We start from the raw sequence: 19,102 nt of genomic DNA on the forward strand, positions 1-19,102 counted from the left end.
GAGCTGTCAGAAACTCATCTCCTCTCTCCGTGTTCTCCGTCCTGCTGTGCACACTACATTATTCACTGAGTACAGCCTATTATTAATGCATGAGATACTATGAGTCAAGTGGCCAGCAAGAAATAATGAGTGCAAGGTGACAGATTCAGGCAGGCTGAGCCAAAGAGAGTGAGAGAGAGAGAGAGAGAGAAAAGCTCCCAGGTGGCATTTTGCTTTTCTTTTCTTTTTTTTTTTTTTTAGTGCTATTAGTAGGAAACCATCTGCTAATAGCAAATCTGGAACTACTCGAGTGATCATGTTTCTTCAGAAAAAAGGAGCAGATGTATCCGACAGAGGGCAGCAGTGTCACACACTAAAACTGTGAGGCAGAACAGACGGTTATGCAGCTTTTGTTCCAATTCTTTGTCTCTGATGCAGATTTTAACTGCAACATTTTAAACTTCTGCTTGTGAGCTTAAAGACAGTCCACAGTCCACTTCACCAGTCAGAGAGAACATCTAACCTGCCAATCACATGAAAAAGATATACATCCCATAAACTGTGGGATTTGACTGCAGAGACACACCCTCCTGGCTCACTGAAATGACATTGTTGTGCAACTGCTGCTACTATAAATACAGTACAGTTACCGACGCTGATGCTGAGTGAGGTGACGGAAAAGCACATGACAGAGTGAGGTGAGATTTTCCTGCGGCTTGTTCACGGTTTGTGGCCCAGTCTAAAGAAAACACTGCTGCTTGATGCGACTGAAAGGAAAAACAATCAACAACATGGTGTATATTAAAGGAACATAAAACTTTATGGGGGGAATAAGCCACTCACTATTTTATACATGTGTCCTGCAGGAAGTGCTCCAGACAAGAACATATTCAACAGATGTCTCTCCTTTGAGCAGATTAAAGGAGAGCCAAAGTATTTTACACAAAGATGAATTTACAAGCCCTTCTCAGTCTTTGAAAATAGTTGTATGAAAGTCTTCTGTTGCTTTGGAGGAAGATTTCCACACAACCTTGACGGAGTCCCCAGGGGCAGCAGAGACTGGGAGTAGAACCTTAAAGGTAAAGTCTGCGTGACATGCTGGAAGAGTGAAAGAAACTGGCATTTAGGCTAAACTAGATCAATTTCAAGATCCAGCATTTTTGTAGCTTTAACCCATATTGAGAATATGTCCGAAAGTTCTGCCTTTTTCACCACACTGGTGTTATGTGAGCACCTCCAACTTTATTGGGGAGCATAATTAAATTACATCCTTTTTCGATTTGGGATTAGCAGGGATATCCAGGTTTTTTTTAAAACATGGTTAAACCGCTAACAAAAGCCGATTGGCCCCTTTTCCACTGCCACTCGAATTTGCCTTTCTTCTCGGATTGAGGACACAAACACAACTGTGAGAAATGATGTCATCACAGAGCACACACGCACTCAGGGGATGCAGAGGGAGCGAGAGTCAGCGGCTAGCCGCCTTGCAAACTGATAAAAACAGATCTGTCATGTATCATCTCTGGGCTGATGCAAAAGAGTTGGAGTCTCTGCGAGAACATTCGATTGGTAATTGTGTGTTTTCAAGTTATTTCGGAGACCTCGGCCCCTCTCAGAGGACGATGTTGCATATTGCTGGTGACACGTCTGTGTCTGTGCTGTTCTGTTGTGAGACCTTACATCAGGAAAAGAGGTGAAAATTATTGGGTTCACCTGGGTGTTGTGTTCACATCAGAACACAGAGCAGATAAAGTCTTATCTACTGCATGTCTACTGCATTTCACCTTTTCCTTCGCCGACAAAAGCCTGACTTAAGCCAGTCTTAGCAGTTTTTTTTGGCCAGTCTGAAGGGAATGAAAGGACCCTTTCCACTATCATGTTCTCTACTTTGACATGATTTCATATCTTATATTTCTTTCATAAAATGGTTTTGTCTGTCATTTCTGAAAGTAATCAAGAATAGCCACCAACTCCAAATCAATGTCCAACCAAAAACAGACTCCAAATCTTCCATCTAAATAAAGTTCTCATAACAGTTTCAGTTTGCATTCATGCCAAACCAAAATCAACATTTTTATTCCCTTTATTAATCTTTCCTTTTCAAGTGCTGATTATGTGGTAACTTGGCACCCTGAAGGCTGCGACACAAACAGAGCGATAAACAGAAACAACCCAACGAACAAGCCTCTCGATGCAGACAGTCATCTAGCCAAACATCTATGGGGCAAACATGACTCATATCAAAGCCACGTCGGGCTTTTATCTTGGCGCACCAGAGCCCAATAAACAGATGTTTCCTTGGGCTGCGTCACTCTGCAGGATGTGTCAGTGTCAGTGCAGCCACAGTAATCAGACAGCCGACAGATGACAGAACACTGGAGACTCTCCTGAGGCGCTTTGGACTATTACGCACAACCGACGGGGCTTTTGGCTGCTTCTCTCCTTTCTTTAATTGAGCCTTTTTAAAAATGTTTCTTCTTCTCCCCGGCTCCCCGTCGTACACGCTACAAACAAACAAACACACACATGCACAGATGTTCGCGGATTAGGACAGTAATGTAAGCTGGAGGATATTCAAGCCTGGGAGGTGATTTACCAGCCTTTCACCCCTCAGCGTCAAATCTGCAGCGTGGACGACAGGCAGAGCTTAAGACCTCATTTCTCCTCGGCGGCAGACTGAGCTTCAGCTTGACCTTGTCCAGAGTGCAGTCTGAGTCATTAGCATGGATAATCTTTTGCCTCGCAGTCTCACTGATGAATGTAAATATTATACGACCTGACGCAGCATCTAAACGCCCCCCCACCGGCCCTAACATTAACACAGGGCCAATGCTAAATGTAAGAACAGGCTAAATCATCTACTGTAATTTGAAGGGAAAAGAACTTTTAGAGTGTTCGAAAAATTTGAAAAATTTATGTTGACATTTAAATGAATATCAGAATCCAAAAACTGTGGACGTTAACATTTTCAACTCGACTGCCGATTTCTGGCTTTTTACAGCATTTTCAGACCTGCTCCCATTCAGCTACCACAGCAGTACTGAGATCCAACACTGATGCTAGACAATAAGGCCTGGCTCACAGTCAGCTGTTGGATGGGGCTGAACACAGTGCTATAAAAAGCTCCAACCTGTGGGCCTGAAAAAGGAAGCCAGCACTCGAGTGCTGAATTCTAATGACCACAAGACTTTGGCTCCAAAAGCGAGTCAATCCCATCGACTGTATATGAAATGGACATGGACTCCACGGTTGAAAATTGAAGCCAATGCTGATGAGGGCTAAACCTCCATTTTCTCTAAAGACCATCAGAGGGCAACACCACTGGCTGTAAAAAGGATTGTAGTTTTTGTCGAGGTTTATGAGAAAATGGCCCGAATGCTCATTTCATTTAACAACCTCTGTAAACACTTTCCAAATGAGATCATGGTATGGTCAATAAGACACAATGGAACTGTTGCTTTGAAGATTAAGGTGTGGTGTCCCTGTGATTGAACGACGATGGCATGCTGCCAATCAGGATACAGCAGATATAGCAGCTCAAATGGTTCTTACAAACTACAAACCAGTTCTCCAACCAGTCAGTGACGCCGTGGTGGGTCGATCCCAGCACGCTGCCATGTTGAAATAAAAGTCACATTTTATTTTGGCTTTTTCTGCATTACTGAGGCCGTGACTGCTCCGACAGAGGGAAGTGTTTCGCAGCACAACCAGCAGACCATTTCAAAATCAGAAGCGTATGAGGTCTCTCTGCCTTTATGTACAGTCTACAGGCATCATGCAAACCAATCACGTTCTTTCACACCAAACTGGCTCGCTAACATTTACGGTGGAGCCACAGTAGTTAAATGTGTAAATATATTTAGCTCACTAATGAACTACTACTAAATAGTTACATACAACAAAGTTTTGATCAACAGCGCTGAATGTGGTGTAACTTATTTTCTCTTATCACAATAAGGGAAAGCTGAAGGTATTTCTTTCCTTATCTCCTTAATGCAGGAATAAACACATTACAATTCCGCCATTCAATGAGTCACGTTTAGCTCAACATTATGAGACTGACTCTGTGTTTTGTCTCCCAGTGAAAGATTTATTCTGTCAATAAATGATGAGTGTAAATTACCAGCTCTTCAGCAGCCCATAAATATGAGTCTGGGGGGGTCAGACGCCGCAATATCGCACTGATTAATGCTTAAATGGCTGCAGATGGATATTACTGTTGAAGGATGGACGTGGTTTCAAATGTCACGGTGGCTAATGCAGAGATAAGAGGCAACGTGGGTTGACAGCATTAAATAAAAACAGGAAGCGTGCCGCAGAGGAAGACGGCCACGCAGCTCCTGTCCTGGTGCACCGCTGACCTCAGATACCATCTGTGTCACGGCGTCTAAATCCTGATAAGCCTAAGAGGTAACGTCAGTTCACTCTACCAAACAGATTTATATTGTTTTATAGTTTTACTGGAGGATTAACAATGTACTCTAAATCGTAGGCTCAGTCTGTTCCTCCTATCTCTTCATCTGTGAGTCTGCTACTCCCCATCTCCCTCTTGCTCTGTTATTAAAACACTGTTCCACCGGAGCAGAAAGAGCACCCAGCACGGCAGATATAAATTCATTAGCTGAATGTCAACACCGTACCCATCCCTTTTTTTTTTTTGTGTTGTTGTTGTTGCTGTTTTTTTACTGCAAGGCACACAGGTGAGCTTTGATCGGTGGTGGTGATGCTTGGAGAGCGCCATGACATCTGTATCAGAGAGTATACAACACATTCTGCTGCTGAATTAATGCAAATCAACCGATGTAGAACATTAATTCATTTCCGTGCGCCGTGTAAAGGAGACGCAAACTGACAGATTTTCCATTTTTAATTTACCTGCAGGAAATGAAGAGTGGCACGCCAACAATATTAATGTGGGCACAGACGGTGGGGAGGCCGTTTACTTCATGTCATTAGTGTTCAGATTATAGTAATGGGATTGAAGGCGGGCCCATTGTTGTTGTTGGTCATCCTCTTCGTGTCTGTTTAGAGTCTTCTGGGAGAACCGTTGAAAAAACACATTCTCAAAAGCCTCAATGAAAACTCCTTACATCCCCAGTTTTTATACCAAAACTGCTGCTTTGAGGTTGTGCTGACAAGACCCTTATTTTCGATGCAGAGAGTGGTTTGTTTGGACGGTTACATAAATGGTGGCAGCTCTAGTGATTTTCTGCCAAATTGAGGGTCTGTAGTTTAATGAAACTCAACTTTGAACTCGGATCCATCTGGAATCTGCCATCTCGTAGGACTCAAAATGTCACAGCAGCTATAATCTTCTAAAAAGGAATGGTGGAAAAATGCTATTTTTTGATGCCAGGCTAGAAAGTAAATATTTGTATTAAGATCCCTCGAGGACTGGATTACACAAAGTGAGCTGTCTGAGAAATTGTGATTTTCTTTTTTCTAATTTAAATGTTTGGAGGTTGAAGCTGGACAAACAAAATCCCATTCACCTCCGGTCATGCAAGAAGCCCACATCTCCAAACCTCAGCACAGATCAGGTGAAACAAATGTTCGTGATTTCGATGAACTGACAGTTTCTGGGCTTTAGCTGCAAAGCCTTGCTTTCTGCCTTACCTTCGTAGAGCCAATCACTGAGCCCGTTGAAGATGGTGCCCTCCTTGCCGGTGGACACCAGACGAATGGAGCGGCTCTCCACTGTAGAGCGATAGTAGATGTTGTTCTCAAAAATGAAGATCTACAAGAGCAAGACAAGAGAGAGGAAATACATTTTCATGCAGGCTGTGATTTGTGAGATGATCTTTAAGTCTGGAAAAGTAGGATGAGAGCTCATTTTGCAGGCAGCTCCTGCCCTGCTTAGGTGTCCTTGTGCAAGACACTGAGTTCCTTGCCACTCTGAGGATGTTGATCTGTAGCTGACCCTTCTTCCTGGAGGAAAATGCCCTACAACGCATAATCGCTAGCATTACTGTTGTTATTATCAGCACGAACACGACCAAACCTAAGGACAGCTTGGCATTCATACTGACACCTTGTATCCCGAGTGGGACACCTGAGCGAGGAGGAGGTCATGTTATCACAGCCGGGATCAACCTTGGGGTCGAAACACACATTAGCATGGCGCTTTTCACCTGCCACCCAAAGGAGATCGGTACACACATTTGCAATAGCACCTTGTGAATTGAGGGAAACTTTTTACAAATGTATGGAGGGGGTAAAATAAAAAAAAAAAAAGTCTTTTCATTCCATGTCTGATAAGGCAGCTAACCATTGGACATGGATTTGACTTTGACGCTCGCACCCTCCACAGGCCTGCAGGGCTTCCAAGATAACTGAAGGTCAACTCTTTCATTACAGAGAATAATAGATCATCAGCACCAACGGTGAGCGTTCTAGGGCGGGGCAGCTCTTGGGGCTGGAATTTTAAAATGTTACAGTCTTAATGCCATGCTGAAATCAATCTCAGGCTATTACAGGAAAGGGTTCGCTCAGTATCTCAAGGATTATGGAATCTCTTGGCCTCCAGCTGGAGGCCTGGTATCAGCTGGTGAATGATTCTCTGAAAAATATTCACTCCGAGAAGTCTAAATGGCTTACAGCAGGAAACCCAATACTGTAACCGTGCCTGTGTAGCATGTTGATGTTTACTTCGTGGCACAGCATCACTTCAACAGGGTCAACACACAACAGATAAAAGGCTTCTCTCCAGTTTGACATTCAAGTGACTTTGTAATCTTTCAGTGTACAGCATCAGAGAAATATGGCATGTTGTAGGCGCGGTGATGAACAAGGCAGCTGAAGATTTCTCTTTGCATCCCTTTAAAGTAAAACTGAATCTGCCACAATTAGTTTCCTTTGAGGAGATGCGGGCTGCGGGCCCTTGTGGTTTGGTGTCACTTTGGTGCAGATGGAGTCCCTGTATAGAAGCTGATCTAGGCCACAGCACAGAGAAAAGACCTGGCCCCGTTCTCTGTAGGAAGGCAGAGCTCCACCACTGATCTGGGATCCACATTTATCCTCAGTGAGAGTGTTTGGAGCAGATTAAACAAAGTCTGGAGAGTTTTGCTACTTAAATTGCAAATTAAAAACCAGCATCATCAGAAATGTATTTTTTTTTTATAGGCTTTGTAAGAAATGACAAAATTATCTGAACTAACTGAAGGAATTAGACCAGAAGTGGAAATTATATAAGGGACAAAATTACAGGATAACTTTACAGGAGGGCAATGGGTCATCGCTGCAGAGCTTTTAATACAAAATAAATGTCTAATTTACTCACTAATTGGCCAGTTTAAACCTCAAATGATGCCACAAAGCAAACTGTCCGCCGTTTTCACCCAAAGAATACACAATGTACTCTTTAGTAAGTGATTTGAAAAGAAGACTGCATGCGACAAGACTGTTTCTCTCTCTCACAGTCACACATTGTCTCTCTAATGTAATTCAAGGGTTAGGCCTCCTGGGACTGAGCGTCCACGCCTTGAGTGTGTGAATGTGTGTAGGTGAGATATTGAAGACTAGCCGCCTAAAGGAAGTAGAAGAAAAAAAAAAAACTTCTATTCATTGGGGGATTTAGTTCCCACAACAACAACAACAACAACAACAAATGTTCATGCAACATCTCTGGGCACACAGATGCCTCTGTGAAAATATGGTGCCACTTGCATGCCTAACAAATACCTTTACGTGACTCGACAGCTGTGCTTGAGAGTGTAAATATGGGCATATATGTGCTCTAGGAGAGTGCATCAAAAGCATAATGGATTTGGAATCAGGATAACAGGTGGGCTGCTTCGTGTATATTACATGTCTAAATATGAAAGCGCGAGCATGAGAGCGTGTTAGGTTGTTTTGGCTGATGGACACATCTCATTTCAACCACAACCCCTTTGACAGAGGACATCTGAACCTTTAGGGAAACCAGCTGCTGCTCAGATTCGTGCTAACACAACTCTGCGGCTCGGAAAAAACCACCTCGTGACTAATGGTTGGAAACTTGAGGCTATATCAATCAGGCGTCTGTGTTAATTAATCCAGTGATGAGATACCAGGTAATTAATAGCATTGTGCTGCAGGATGTAATCACTTACAGTCTGCCTGCCCTGCAGACCAACAGACTGATGCTCATTAATGCTCTGACAAGTTTGACTGTGAGATGATGGAGGTGGAGCAGCGACGCATCTTGGAAGAGACCATCGCTTCTTGTGACGCATAAAACAATGTTTAATTTGAAAGTTGTTTACTGGGAAAACCTCAGTGAGTCGTTAGGATGATTTACAACCTGAGCGAGAAAAGATGGCCATTTTAAGGCCACACCCAAAGACTGGGATAAAATGTTCCTCCTGAAAGATAAAGTTTAACTCATGGATTGGACACTTTGAAATTCTAGACTGAAGCCGTCACAACAGACCACAACAGACCAAAAGACTCAGTGAGAACTCTTGTTTGCGCTGAATAGCTGGTGTTTATCAATCAATTTTTTAAGCAGGTAAATAATGTAAATCAGGCAAAGACTCCACAGTTTCTGCTCTTGTTTGCAGCCTGGACATGAATGACTGGGTGTTTTTGGCAAGTAGAGTTTATCTGAGAATATTTATCTGCGTGCACTGTGGTCTTGTTTTTTTGTGTGTATTAAAGTGAAACACATCTTTGACTGTTGTCTTGGGTATGATAAAACTTGTCGCATATCACACCGTTGGTTGGCTGATATTTACTTAGACATTTATTTCCTGAAATATCTGTCTTTGAGAGTTGATAAAGAGCACCCGAATGCACCATTAGTTTTGTCCGCTGAAAGGCTCGACTGTTGCATTCAGGCAGTTTGTTCAGCCTGTCGTTCAAAACTGCACTTGCAACGACCTTAAAAAGGATTTGGCATCAGTATTTGTCTGCAGGTCACTGAAAACATCAGGTAACTTTAAAGCTTTGCTATATTTCCACAATAAAAACTACAAACTAAAAGAAGAAAAAACAGAAAAGGGCCAGTGCCAGTGTTGTGTTGTGTTTTGGAACTCAGGCAGCGAAAAAAAAAAATAAATAAAAAAAAAAATAAATAAAATAAAAAAAGTAGCGCAAGTTTAAAAAAAGGACACAATTAGTGCACCTCATATTGCCTTCATCATTCACGATGACTCATCCAATCAGGTGGTCATTATTAAGCTCACTAGGACAAACCTCTTGAAAAATTATTAATTCATCAATTACTGGCATGACTACCCAGGAGGGAAGGACATGGCAAAAGTTTGAACTCTGACAGTTCTCCCTCAGGTATTACGGCTCTCTTTTTAATTGGATGTTTTTATTTGACTGATATAGTTTATGTTTCAAACCAAAATGTTCTGATTGCTCCCATCTGACGGTGAATTCGTGGTAATTGTAGTTCTTACCAGTTGCTGACCCTGGGGTCCCCAGCCTGCGTACTGCAGCTGAGCGTTCCGCACTTCCGGAGGGTTCAAGTTCCACGTCTCCCTGGAGTGCACAGACAACAGCGGTATTAGATATCAGACACATACACAAGATGAGCGTCTGCTTCGAGCGCTGCTGCAGCAGAAGCAGAGGAACGAGTGTGGCACGGCCGAGAACAGCGGTTTTTAAGTGTATCCATAAATACCAACACTCTGTAACAGTGTCACCTCTCCTTATTGGGGAAAGTGCTGTGCAGTGCAGGCTGCAGAATTAAAGGTGCCTCTGCCTCTACATCTTTGTCTGGGGCTGAGGATGAATGAGGTCATCAGCTCAGGCGCTGTTAGGGCACATTACCACTGGGTGGCAGCATGCAAATAGATTTGAGGTGGAGCGCTCCGGACAAGGATTCATCCTGTGACCTGATGTGGCAACAGTTTTAATGGAGAATACATGAGGTGGCTACTTCAAGCACAATATGACCATCATGCCGAATGTCTTGGCCAATATTCAAAGGTTACTTTACCAGCTAATCTATGTGGCTTCAAAAATTTACTACATTTCCTGAGTGAAAATGTAACGCCATGCTACAATGAGCTGTGTTATGTCAACTAACTTGTTTCATGCATGTCTAATATTTCACTTGTGGTTTCCACTGTTGTTATTTTATACTCTAGCCTTAGTACGCAACTTAAGAGGGACTTTGCAACTTAAGAAGAGTGCTCTAAAAATTAAAAGAGAAAAAAATATGAAGATAAATGAGCAACTAAGAGTGAAAACCTGTCATGCTTCACTAATGGTTGTTGCTCTTGCCAGGCATATTAACATTACAGCTCTGAAGGGCAGGAGACAGACTGACATTGCAAAAAACCTCGTTGTCAGGTTAAATGACACAGCAGCATCGTTATTAGCATTTCTCAGAACACTGCAGCACGTTGGAGCAAGTCTGACAGTTTGACATTGTCTCTGATCAGCTGGTATCGAAAGCTTCTTGTGGATCGGGTTATCTGAGGGGAACAGACCTGCATGAGGACGTAGAGCTCTGTGATTCGAACTATGACCAGAGGACATTTTTACTTGTTTGATTTCACTGACAACATCGGCGAAGGGGTCTGAAGTTGCTGTCTGCACTTCGCGGGATACGGATGTGAGAACAGGTGTGAATGAGCCGCTCTTCAGCGTGGCAGGCGGTAAGGTCAGGAGAGATGTTGCAGGACGAGATAATGAGGCAAAGTGTAAATGGAACAGAGCTGCCTGGCCCCCTACTCACGGAGTCTCCAAGCTGCAGATGATGTAGAAGGCTGTGTAGGAATGCTGATACACCTGGTTAAAGAGAAAGAAAAAAAAAATCAATTTAAAGTCTTGAATAGTGCATAAAATTGCTCAAAAGTAAAAGAATTGTCTTAGTCATGTTTAGTTCTTTGGTACATTGTATCATAACTAGAATTACGAACAGGATCAAACATCACATTTACAAGAACACGCTGACCTTGACCTTTGACCTCCAGACACAAAATACGTTCTAGACATTTCGTGTGCCCATAAGTCCTATTTCCAAGTGAATGTTCGTGCTGAATTTGAATATATTCCCTGAGGGCCTCACAGAGATAACACAGGTGGTGTTGTTACATGTAAAACAGATTTAAAACGGCTAACCAGAGAGACTGTTGATTTTCAGTGTGGTGTTACGCTACTCTGTAATTTCTCTTTCCCCGGCCAACATAAAGTCAGTATTTTTGTGCTCTGTTCTGGATAAATAGCGTGAACTCAAAACCTGTGTTGATCCCTCGTATTTAATTAAATTTAAAAAGGGGCAAATCTGTGTTGACAGATGTTCTTCACAGATGTTTCTCTATGTTGCAGGCATGTACTAAGTCACTGCCCATTAGAGGGAAACACCATTTATTCCGAGAAGTCCTGATCCGTGCTGCATGTTGCGGTGATGAGCTGCATGTGCGATTGTGCGACTTCCTGATTGTGTGACTGCGCCTCCCGAAAGTGAACGCACATGAGGAATGACTGTCATCTATCAAGGTGACGGAGGTTTCGATGGAATAATAAATGCAAACACATGCAGTGCGACACATTGCACATCTCTGGTGTGTCATAATGTTTCCCATTCTTCCCCAGCAGTAGCACAAGGTTATATCTCTGCCAGCATCCTTCACACAGCAACAACAAGCAAAGTCTCTACAGCGAGTCAGTGGTGAAGCAGAATGAGGTAAACACACAGACATCAGCCGGCGAAATGATTCAATATATTTGATATACCTATATTAGGACCTATATTGCTCTGATGTATATCAAGACGTTGGCAGAGCTGATGTGGTTATTGGGACACTTTATGGGAAATTGCACAGAAATGACAAATTCCCAGCCAATACTTCCCCGTTCCTTCTGCTGATCTCATCTCCCTCCCCGCTAGCCTGTGCAGAGCCGAGGGGTTTGTTTGTGTTTCTTCCTCCCTCGCTACAGTTCCACTTGGCTGTGCCGGCCCCCACCGCCATTGCTGAGGGGCAGCGGTGTGCGACAGGCCTTCACCACCTGCCATGATTACTTTCTCATTCCTCCCTCCCTCCTCTCTTCTCTTCCCCCTGCCTTTGCTTCACCACGAACCTATGATCAACCCCCCCACGCCCCCCGTGGAGGCGGCTGACATATTTGGCTGTCAGATTGCTAATTCAAAAAACAAGCAAACAAATGGGAAGCTCACCGGTGCAACGTTGTAGGCCAGGAGCACATGCTTCATGTCAGGAGACACCTCATACTTGCTGGCTTTGTACATTTCCTGAGAAGCAAATGCAGTTTTAAGAACAGGGGGGGAAGAAGAAGAAAAAAAAAAAAAAAGAGACAAAAAGATGAGACATTCAACCATGCGTGGTATTTTTTTCATTAAACTACTCTTTAAATGACTGCGTTTGACAGATTGCTCGGTTCTCGAAGCAAATGGGAGTTGCATTAATCTTTGCACCAGGGCTTGGTGATTTGATGGCAGACATAATGTTGTGTGTCGTCACCCAAGCGGCTGCAGCGCTTGATGCTACATCTCCACCTAAAGTGTTCCTCCACACAACCAAGCTCTCAGCGTTAACTATGCAGTTCACATTTCACAGTCACAATGGATCATTTGATTAAACTTTGTAATAAAATAGGGCTTTGGGTGCTTTGATTTGCTGACACTATAGGAAAAGTTTTAATTTAATTCATGAGCAGCCACAGCCAATTCTGAAGTGTGATTGTGAGAAAAGTAAGAGTGGAAAAGATGACAACTTACAAACTTCTTGTTATGGACCAAGATGGTCTTTTCATCAGTGTCAATGTTGAACTTGACAACGTCGCCATCACGGTTGCGGTACAAAAGCTCATTACCTGTAAGATGGGGAAGAGACAGGATAGATAAAGATGCTTTGAGGAAACTCAAACCATTTTTAAAACCCTACAGACCTGCACAAAAACAACGGAAACTAGAATTGTGTTTGTATTCCTCCAGCAGCCAGCCAATCCGCAGAAAATATGGTCATAATCTCCCCTGAGCTTCTAATTCACAGCGCTAAATAAAGGCCAGGCGTGTTTGTGCAGAACATTATAAGGTCGATAAAGTCGACCTTTGGCCATTTGGATATATAATGTCAGCACATCACATTTTATACTCTGGGACATTTGTGTCAAATTGCATCATGATTTGCATATGAATTTCTGAGTTACGGTTATAGACGTGATTTATGAGGTCGCAGTGACAAATGGTAATCTGTTTATCCTGGAGTCCAAGTGGATGTTTGCTCTGAATTTAAAAAAATATCCTCAAGGCGCTCAGGTGATATTGCGCTCAAAGAGAATGGGAGGGACGTAAAACATAACGCCCCCGGCCTCAGCTGTCGTCGGCGTGGAGGCGTAAGATGAACAGGTCTGCGTGATCCAATATAACAAAAGTCAAAATTCAGCCCGTGGGTCAGACAAATGGCCAGCCACACTCAATGCCCTTTTACAGTGAGAACAAAAGAGAGCAGCAATTAAGATCCTTCCACAGAAAGCCATGTAACAGCGAACATTCAACCTTTCCAGAACAAATGTAACAAGAAATCCTTTTAAACTACTGATCTGATTAGTCATGTCACCAGTGAAACACTGAATTGTCTGGTTACTTCCCTGCACAGTTTACATATTAAATAAAGTTCGCCCTTTGAATATGTTATGTAATAGCTGCTGGCATGATAGAAGGGAAAAAAAAAAAGGCAAATATTCAATGTTAATGAAGTTAATAGCTGACCTTAGCATTAAAAACATAATTAAATTTTAGGGCTGCTGCGTTTATTACCTTTTTAAAATGAAAGGCATATTAAAGTAGGCTCATTATATCATATTTATATCTTTTAGCAGCCAAAAAAAGTACAACTTAATCAACAAATTTTTAGGTCACTGAACAGCGTGACTATATGTTGAGGATTCAACGATTTAAAACGGCAGGAATCTGACAACAGATTTATAATTATTACAATTTTGGCTTGAACAATTTATCAAATGTTATTGGGCTCAATACTATGGCCTTGATATATTTAACATTTCAAATGCTGCCAGCCCTTTGGCTCTTTTATCACAGCCATCCGCAGGTCATCACTCCAGATGACCTGCAAGTGTATTCAATGTTTAGTGTGACTTTTAAATTAGATGTAACGGGTTATTGAGTTTTAGTTTTGAGACCTTATTTATCCGGAATAGTGCCACTGAGAGATAATCTTTCTTTTTTTTTCTTTTTTTTTTTTTTTTTACAGAGACACTCAAATTCACATCTGGAAGCTGCCCAGTAATGCGCAGTCTGACCCGTAAGTGGCTCCATTCTTGGGTTTATTGGAGCAATTCTGACAGTTTCGGTGCAATAGCTGTGCAATTTCACCCAGTTGGTGCAGAAAATAAAGGAGTGGGTTCTTAAAGCCTTGCTATTCAGCCTCTTGCAAAAATATAAGAAGAAATAGCAGCTACTGCCCCCACAGCGGTGCGCACACGGACTGTAGCTGCAAAACAGTGTGAGAGCTGAAGTTCCTTAATGCTTTCGATGGAAAGTATTTTTAAACATTTCTGACATATAAAAATGCAACCTGGAAAAAGAAAAACACCTTCATGTATGATGATGATTATCCTCTGAGCAGGTTGCTCACTTCGGATTGGTGCACTGCATGTGTGACATAAATGAAGCCCCACGTTCTTCGTTCACGTACAGCGGGTGGAACTGTTCTGAGCTTAACTCACGTTACTCATGAGAATGTAGGTTTTCAAGGGTTTTAATAGAGCTTCGCTGTTGTTTACACAATGCCAAGCTGGAGAGAATGACACGTGTCTCTCCATGAATATGTCATCTATGTCGAGAACTTTTCCATCTCCAGCCAGGATGGATTAAAGAGCTCCAGAACAAAAGCTCCCAGCGCAAAAGCAGGTTCGGCTCAGACGGCAGAAGAGCAAAGCCCTCGTAGGGGTTGTTTGACAGATGTTTGAAAGTTCATACGACTCCTCATCCATCAGGGTTTTATCAGGGAAGGATACGTTTAATACAGCAACTGCCCCCTTTCACCTTCAATCTATCCACGCTCCTCTGTCTTATTGCTTTAGCGAACCATAGGCGCACGAGCAACCACACCATTTGGCGAGGTAATTAGAACCCAGAGATTGTTATGCAGAGTGCTCTCTATCTCCTAGCATATCTAATTGTCCATTAGAGGTGACAGAATTACCATCACAATGGCTTTAATTCAAAACGTGCTTATGAGAGCAGTTTCAGACATTTTTAGATTGGCATAGCCAAACGCCCCCACGACAGCTTTTGTCTCCATGTTGGAGCCCATTGGCATGTTAAAAAGGGTATAAAACCGACTCTCTTTATGGAAATCATGGTGATAAATAAAACAGTAGAACCTTTTTTTTTTTTTTTCACCATCATGCCATTCTTTTAGTTTGACTCCATTTGGCATCTCGATGAATCTACATTTATAAATACACACACACACAAAAAAAAAAGGTAATAGCAGATGTTGGGGCTCAAGCAGGTAAAAATAAAGAGAATATGGCAATAAATCCAACTCTGTTTTCATACTCAGACTTTTCATTTTAAACCCAGAAACCTACATCTCTTTAAGGCACCTTTTTCATCTCTATTCCTCACTGAGCTGCTGATCTTCTTCTTTATCCACACAAGCTGAGGCACCTCAGATGTGCCTCAGATCTCCCAAATCCTTCCCATCGCCGGCCTTTATAAAAGCCCTCCTGCTGAGTTCATCATTTTAGACCTCATCATCCCACCTTCACATAGGCAACACTTTGTTTTGTGCTCTTTGACCGCGAGTCATCAGTTCTCTCACAGTACCCAAAGGCGTTTCGTCTTCCCTTCAATCTCTCCCTCTTTCTAGCTCTCGCCCTCTCTCTTTCCCCGCCACCTTCATTTGCTGTGCATCAGCCCAAGGCGCTGTTTTCTCCTCTGATCTATACCTTTCCATCGCAGTATGTCTTATTAATATAGCCTCCCGCCTTGGGCATAGCCCTAACACAGCCTCACTCCAGGGAGGCAGAGGGGGAGCCGAAGAAATGGGGGAGAGTGCAAGACAAAGATACAGGGTGACAAACCCGAATGAGGCGGGAGACCAATGCTGTATTCTGAGCTGGTACAATTCATCTCCGCAGACTTGGAGGCATATTCTTAGAACATATCATTAACCATAGGAACTGCAACTTTTAGAATAATGTAACTTTTTTCCTTTTACAAATGAGCTCTTATTTTCACATTTCTACCAATCGTTTCTCTGAGTCATGATATTGCACTGCTCACCAAAGTAGTTTTTTGGATACGGGAACACAGCGGGCGGACCATTATGAAGCTTTTAAACAAACGAAACACAAGTTTATTTATAAGAACATTGTTCCAGGAAAAAGCAACACGATTGTACAACATCTCTGAGCCGCTTTGGAGGCAGAATTCAACCTAAAGTCAAAGTTCATGTCCAAGTTTGAGTCCCGGTTATTAGTTGATGATTGAAAGTATAAACTTTTTAATAAATGTTCACTGACAGATCATTTCCAGTGATCTTCTGTTTGAACGGCTATAAAAAGATTTCTATTTATACGTTTTTTACACTGCATCACTTTTAGAAGCATTTGAAGTTCAATGTCATTGTAGAATGGCATTAAAATTACAATTCCCTCAAATAACCATTTCTTATATTGTTTGAGGAAAAAAAATATATAGATATGAAAGACTCTCTGCCCAACAAGTGAGATCTCCTATTAGCTGCTCACATTCCCCATAAACAGGCAAAACCACCTCACTCTTGAAAACAGGCATATGAGCAAAGGATTCACATTTATAGCGCCGCATGTCACTGAATTATTTATTTATTTATTTAGTTTGGCATTTCTCATTCTCGTCCTGACAGTCCTCCACTGATCCCACTTGACCCTTTCCCTTTTTTCTTGGTGGCACATCTGTATTCACTTCATCCAAAGTTCTTTTCAGCTAGCTGAGTGTCGAAACACTCAGAGTGCTGCGAAAGTCCTCAACAGACATGGCGGAATAAAACATAACAGGTTGCAAAGGTAAAGATGAAAAGGCTTTTCCTTTTGTGTTTCTTTTTCACTTTATTTTTTATTTTCTATTTTTCTGTCCATTTACTTCAACAGTTCAACACTCACCAAGTTTAAAGTGTAGACTGATGAAGCATATTACGTGGACATATCCTTTCACTTGACTGTAAAAGGGCTCAGATGATAGAGAAATAATTCATATCTCACAAAAAGAAATGGAAAGTCTACATTAATGACCCTAACCTGTAACCCTGACCTCCACATAATACATCACTGCATGATTACAAAACATACTCGGACAATTGAAATAGGTAGTTCCTGTCGGCTATATTATTAGCCGCGAGGTGAGCCAAGGTTGCGGTGTTAAGTTCTGGTTGAAATAGGATTTTTCTTGTCGGTTCCAGGTCATTTGTCCATGCCCAAGGCTGCAGATGATGACTGGTCTGATAAAAGCGACATAAGCTCTTGGGGGGGTTGAGAATTATGGTGTCTGTTGGTGGCTAAATAAAATGAAGTTTCCAATGCTGCTATATAGTCTTAAATCTCTGCCACCACATTGGCTTAGATGTGCTGTAAAATATAGGTTCATAAAAAATTCAATAGGAGTTTTAATTAAAAATCCCCCTCTCGCCCCTTATATTTCTAATAATTTAGTTTCACTTGTGCATGCTTCTTGAAAGGGAATTTCCACATAATAGCGCCGTATGTTTTTCTATGCTGCTGAAAAGCTGCGCTGGCAGCTCGGTGGAATTTGAATTCTATTTCTGACTGGCTTGATAAATGAGCACGCTACCACGTGAATGGTAGAGCACACAAATGAGCACAAACCCCCAAAGTATGAACCTGCTGACAAAATATGAACCCCCCCCCGCCCCCCCGGGCTACTGCCAAACTTCTGTTGGCTGCTTTTCACGGTGGAAGTCATTTATGCTTATCAACAATGCCCATCAGTGTTGCCTGCTGGCTTCCTTACTCAATGCCTCTTCTGCTTCTGAATGCACCAATAGAACTGAAAAAGCAGCAAACAAAACTTCTGTTTCACTCTCTAGAACTTCTAAAACACAGACTATGTTTGTTTTTACGCATTATTTAGTTTACCGTCAATAAGTCAAGATATAAGGAGACCAAGAAAATCCTTCAAACTGCACCCTGCAGAAACTGGCTCAAAAATATTTGATCTCCTAACTTTATTGTACTTATTTAGCGGGGATCCTTGACTTTTTCATATTTAGTGCACCTAAAGGTGAGCTTGCAGCAACTTAGACAGCTCACATTGATTCAAACAAACAGATATGACCCATGGTTATCAGAGTATGAACAGGTCAAGTGGGAACATGAAAGTCCCAGTGTAACAATGGAGAAATGTACCAAGCTTTGCTTGGTGCATGAAAGAATCATCAAACGACATAAACCTTTAAATATACCATGATAACATAACGGCCCGGGAGCCTGGACGTGCGCAGATTAACAAAAGCTGAGAACCAACACCTGGAATCGCTGCACCGTGTGATCAGAGGGGCCGTCAAAAAAAAAACAAACCTCAACTTTAAATCAAAAATCCATGATGAAGATGATAACACATCATATAAAATAAGGACTATATCATTACAAGTCTATTACCTCTGAGCGTAGTTCAAGAGTGAACATTAATTCCTGAAACAGCCAGCCCATGTTCATCCAACTCCATATTCCTTTTAAGACGACGCCCAAGGGAGTGTTCCTAGAAACCCCGTCACTTCTCCGCAACCAGTAGCCTCCAACGCAATGAATCCTGACTTAGTGTCTCTGAGGTGGCGATCATTTCATCAGTGTCTGCCAGCTGTTCACTCCTCATAAATCCAGAACCTCTGACGCTTTCTGTGCGTTGCAGTGCGGCAGTGCCGTGGCTTTTTGTCCGCTTGCAAACCAAATGCTGAACTTGGAAAGACTTTTCTTTGCTCGTAATAGATAGGATTGTTAGGAGGGCCTGTGCCTGTTAAAAAATAACAATTACAACAATAATAATGACAATGAGCACAGCAGCAGCAATCGGGCTCTCACGCTGAGAAGGCTGCTTCCTGTCAAGCAAGATTTACTCCACTACTTGCATTATTTAAAAGAAATCACATTGACATGTGAGCCAGCATGTCCACAAGTACATTTCAGTTTGGATTATTAA

At 42.2% G+C, this 19,102-nt stretch overlaps 1 protein-coding gene across 1 annotated transcript in view; it reads right to left on the reverse strand.

Moving 5' to 3' along the window:
• Positions 1–19,102, reverse strand: part of dpp6a (dipeptidyl-peptidase 6a) — a 122,107-nt gene that overhangs the window by 12,670 nt on the left and 90,335 nt on the right. Inside the window, exons 4-8 of the mRNA XM_029528802.1 lie at positions 12,656–12,750; positions 12,095–12,169; positions 10,652–10,704; positions 9,366–9,447; positions 5,596–5,716 (exon numbers count right to left, since the gene is read on the reverse strand). Coding sequence (XP_029384662.1) covers positions 5,596–5,716; positions 9,366–9,447; positions 10,652–10,704; positions 12,095–12,169; positions 12,656–12,750 — 426 coding nt within the window. The remainder of the gene's footprint in view (positions 1–5,595; positions 5,717–9,365; positions 9,448–10,651; positions 10,705–12,094; positions 12,170–12,655; positions 12,751–19,102) is intronic.

Source organism: Echeneis naucrates, chromosome 20 (assembly GCF_900963305.1).
Source record: "Echeneis naucrates chromosome 20, fEcheNa1.1, whole genome shotgun sequence".
NCBI lineage: Eukaryota > Metazoa > Chordata > Actinopteri > Carangiformes > Echeneidae > Echeneis > Echeneis naucrates.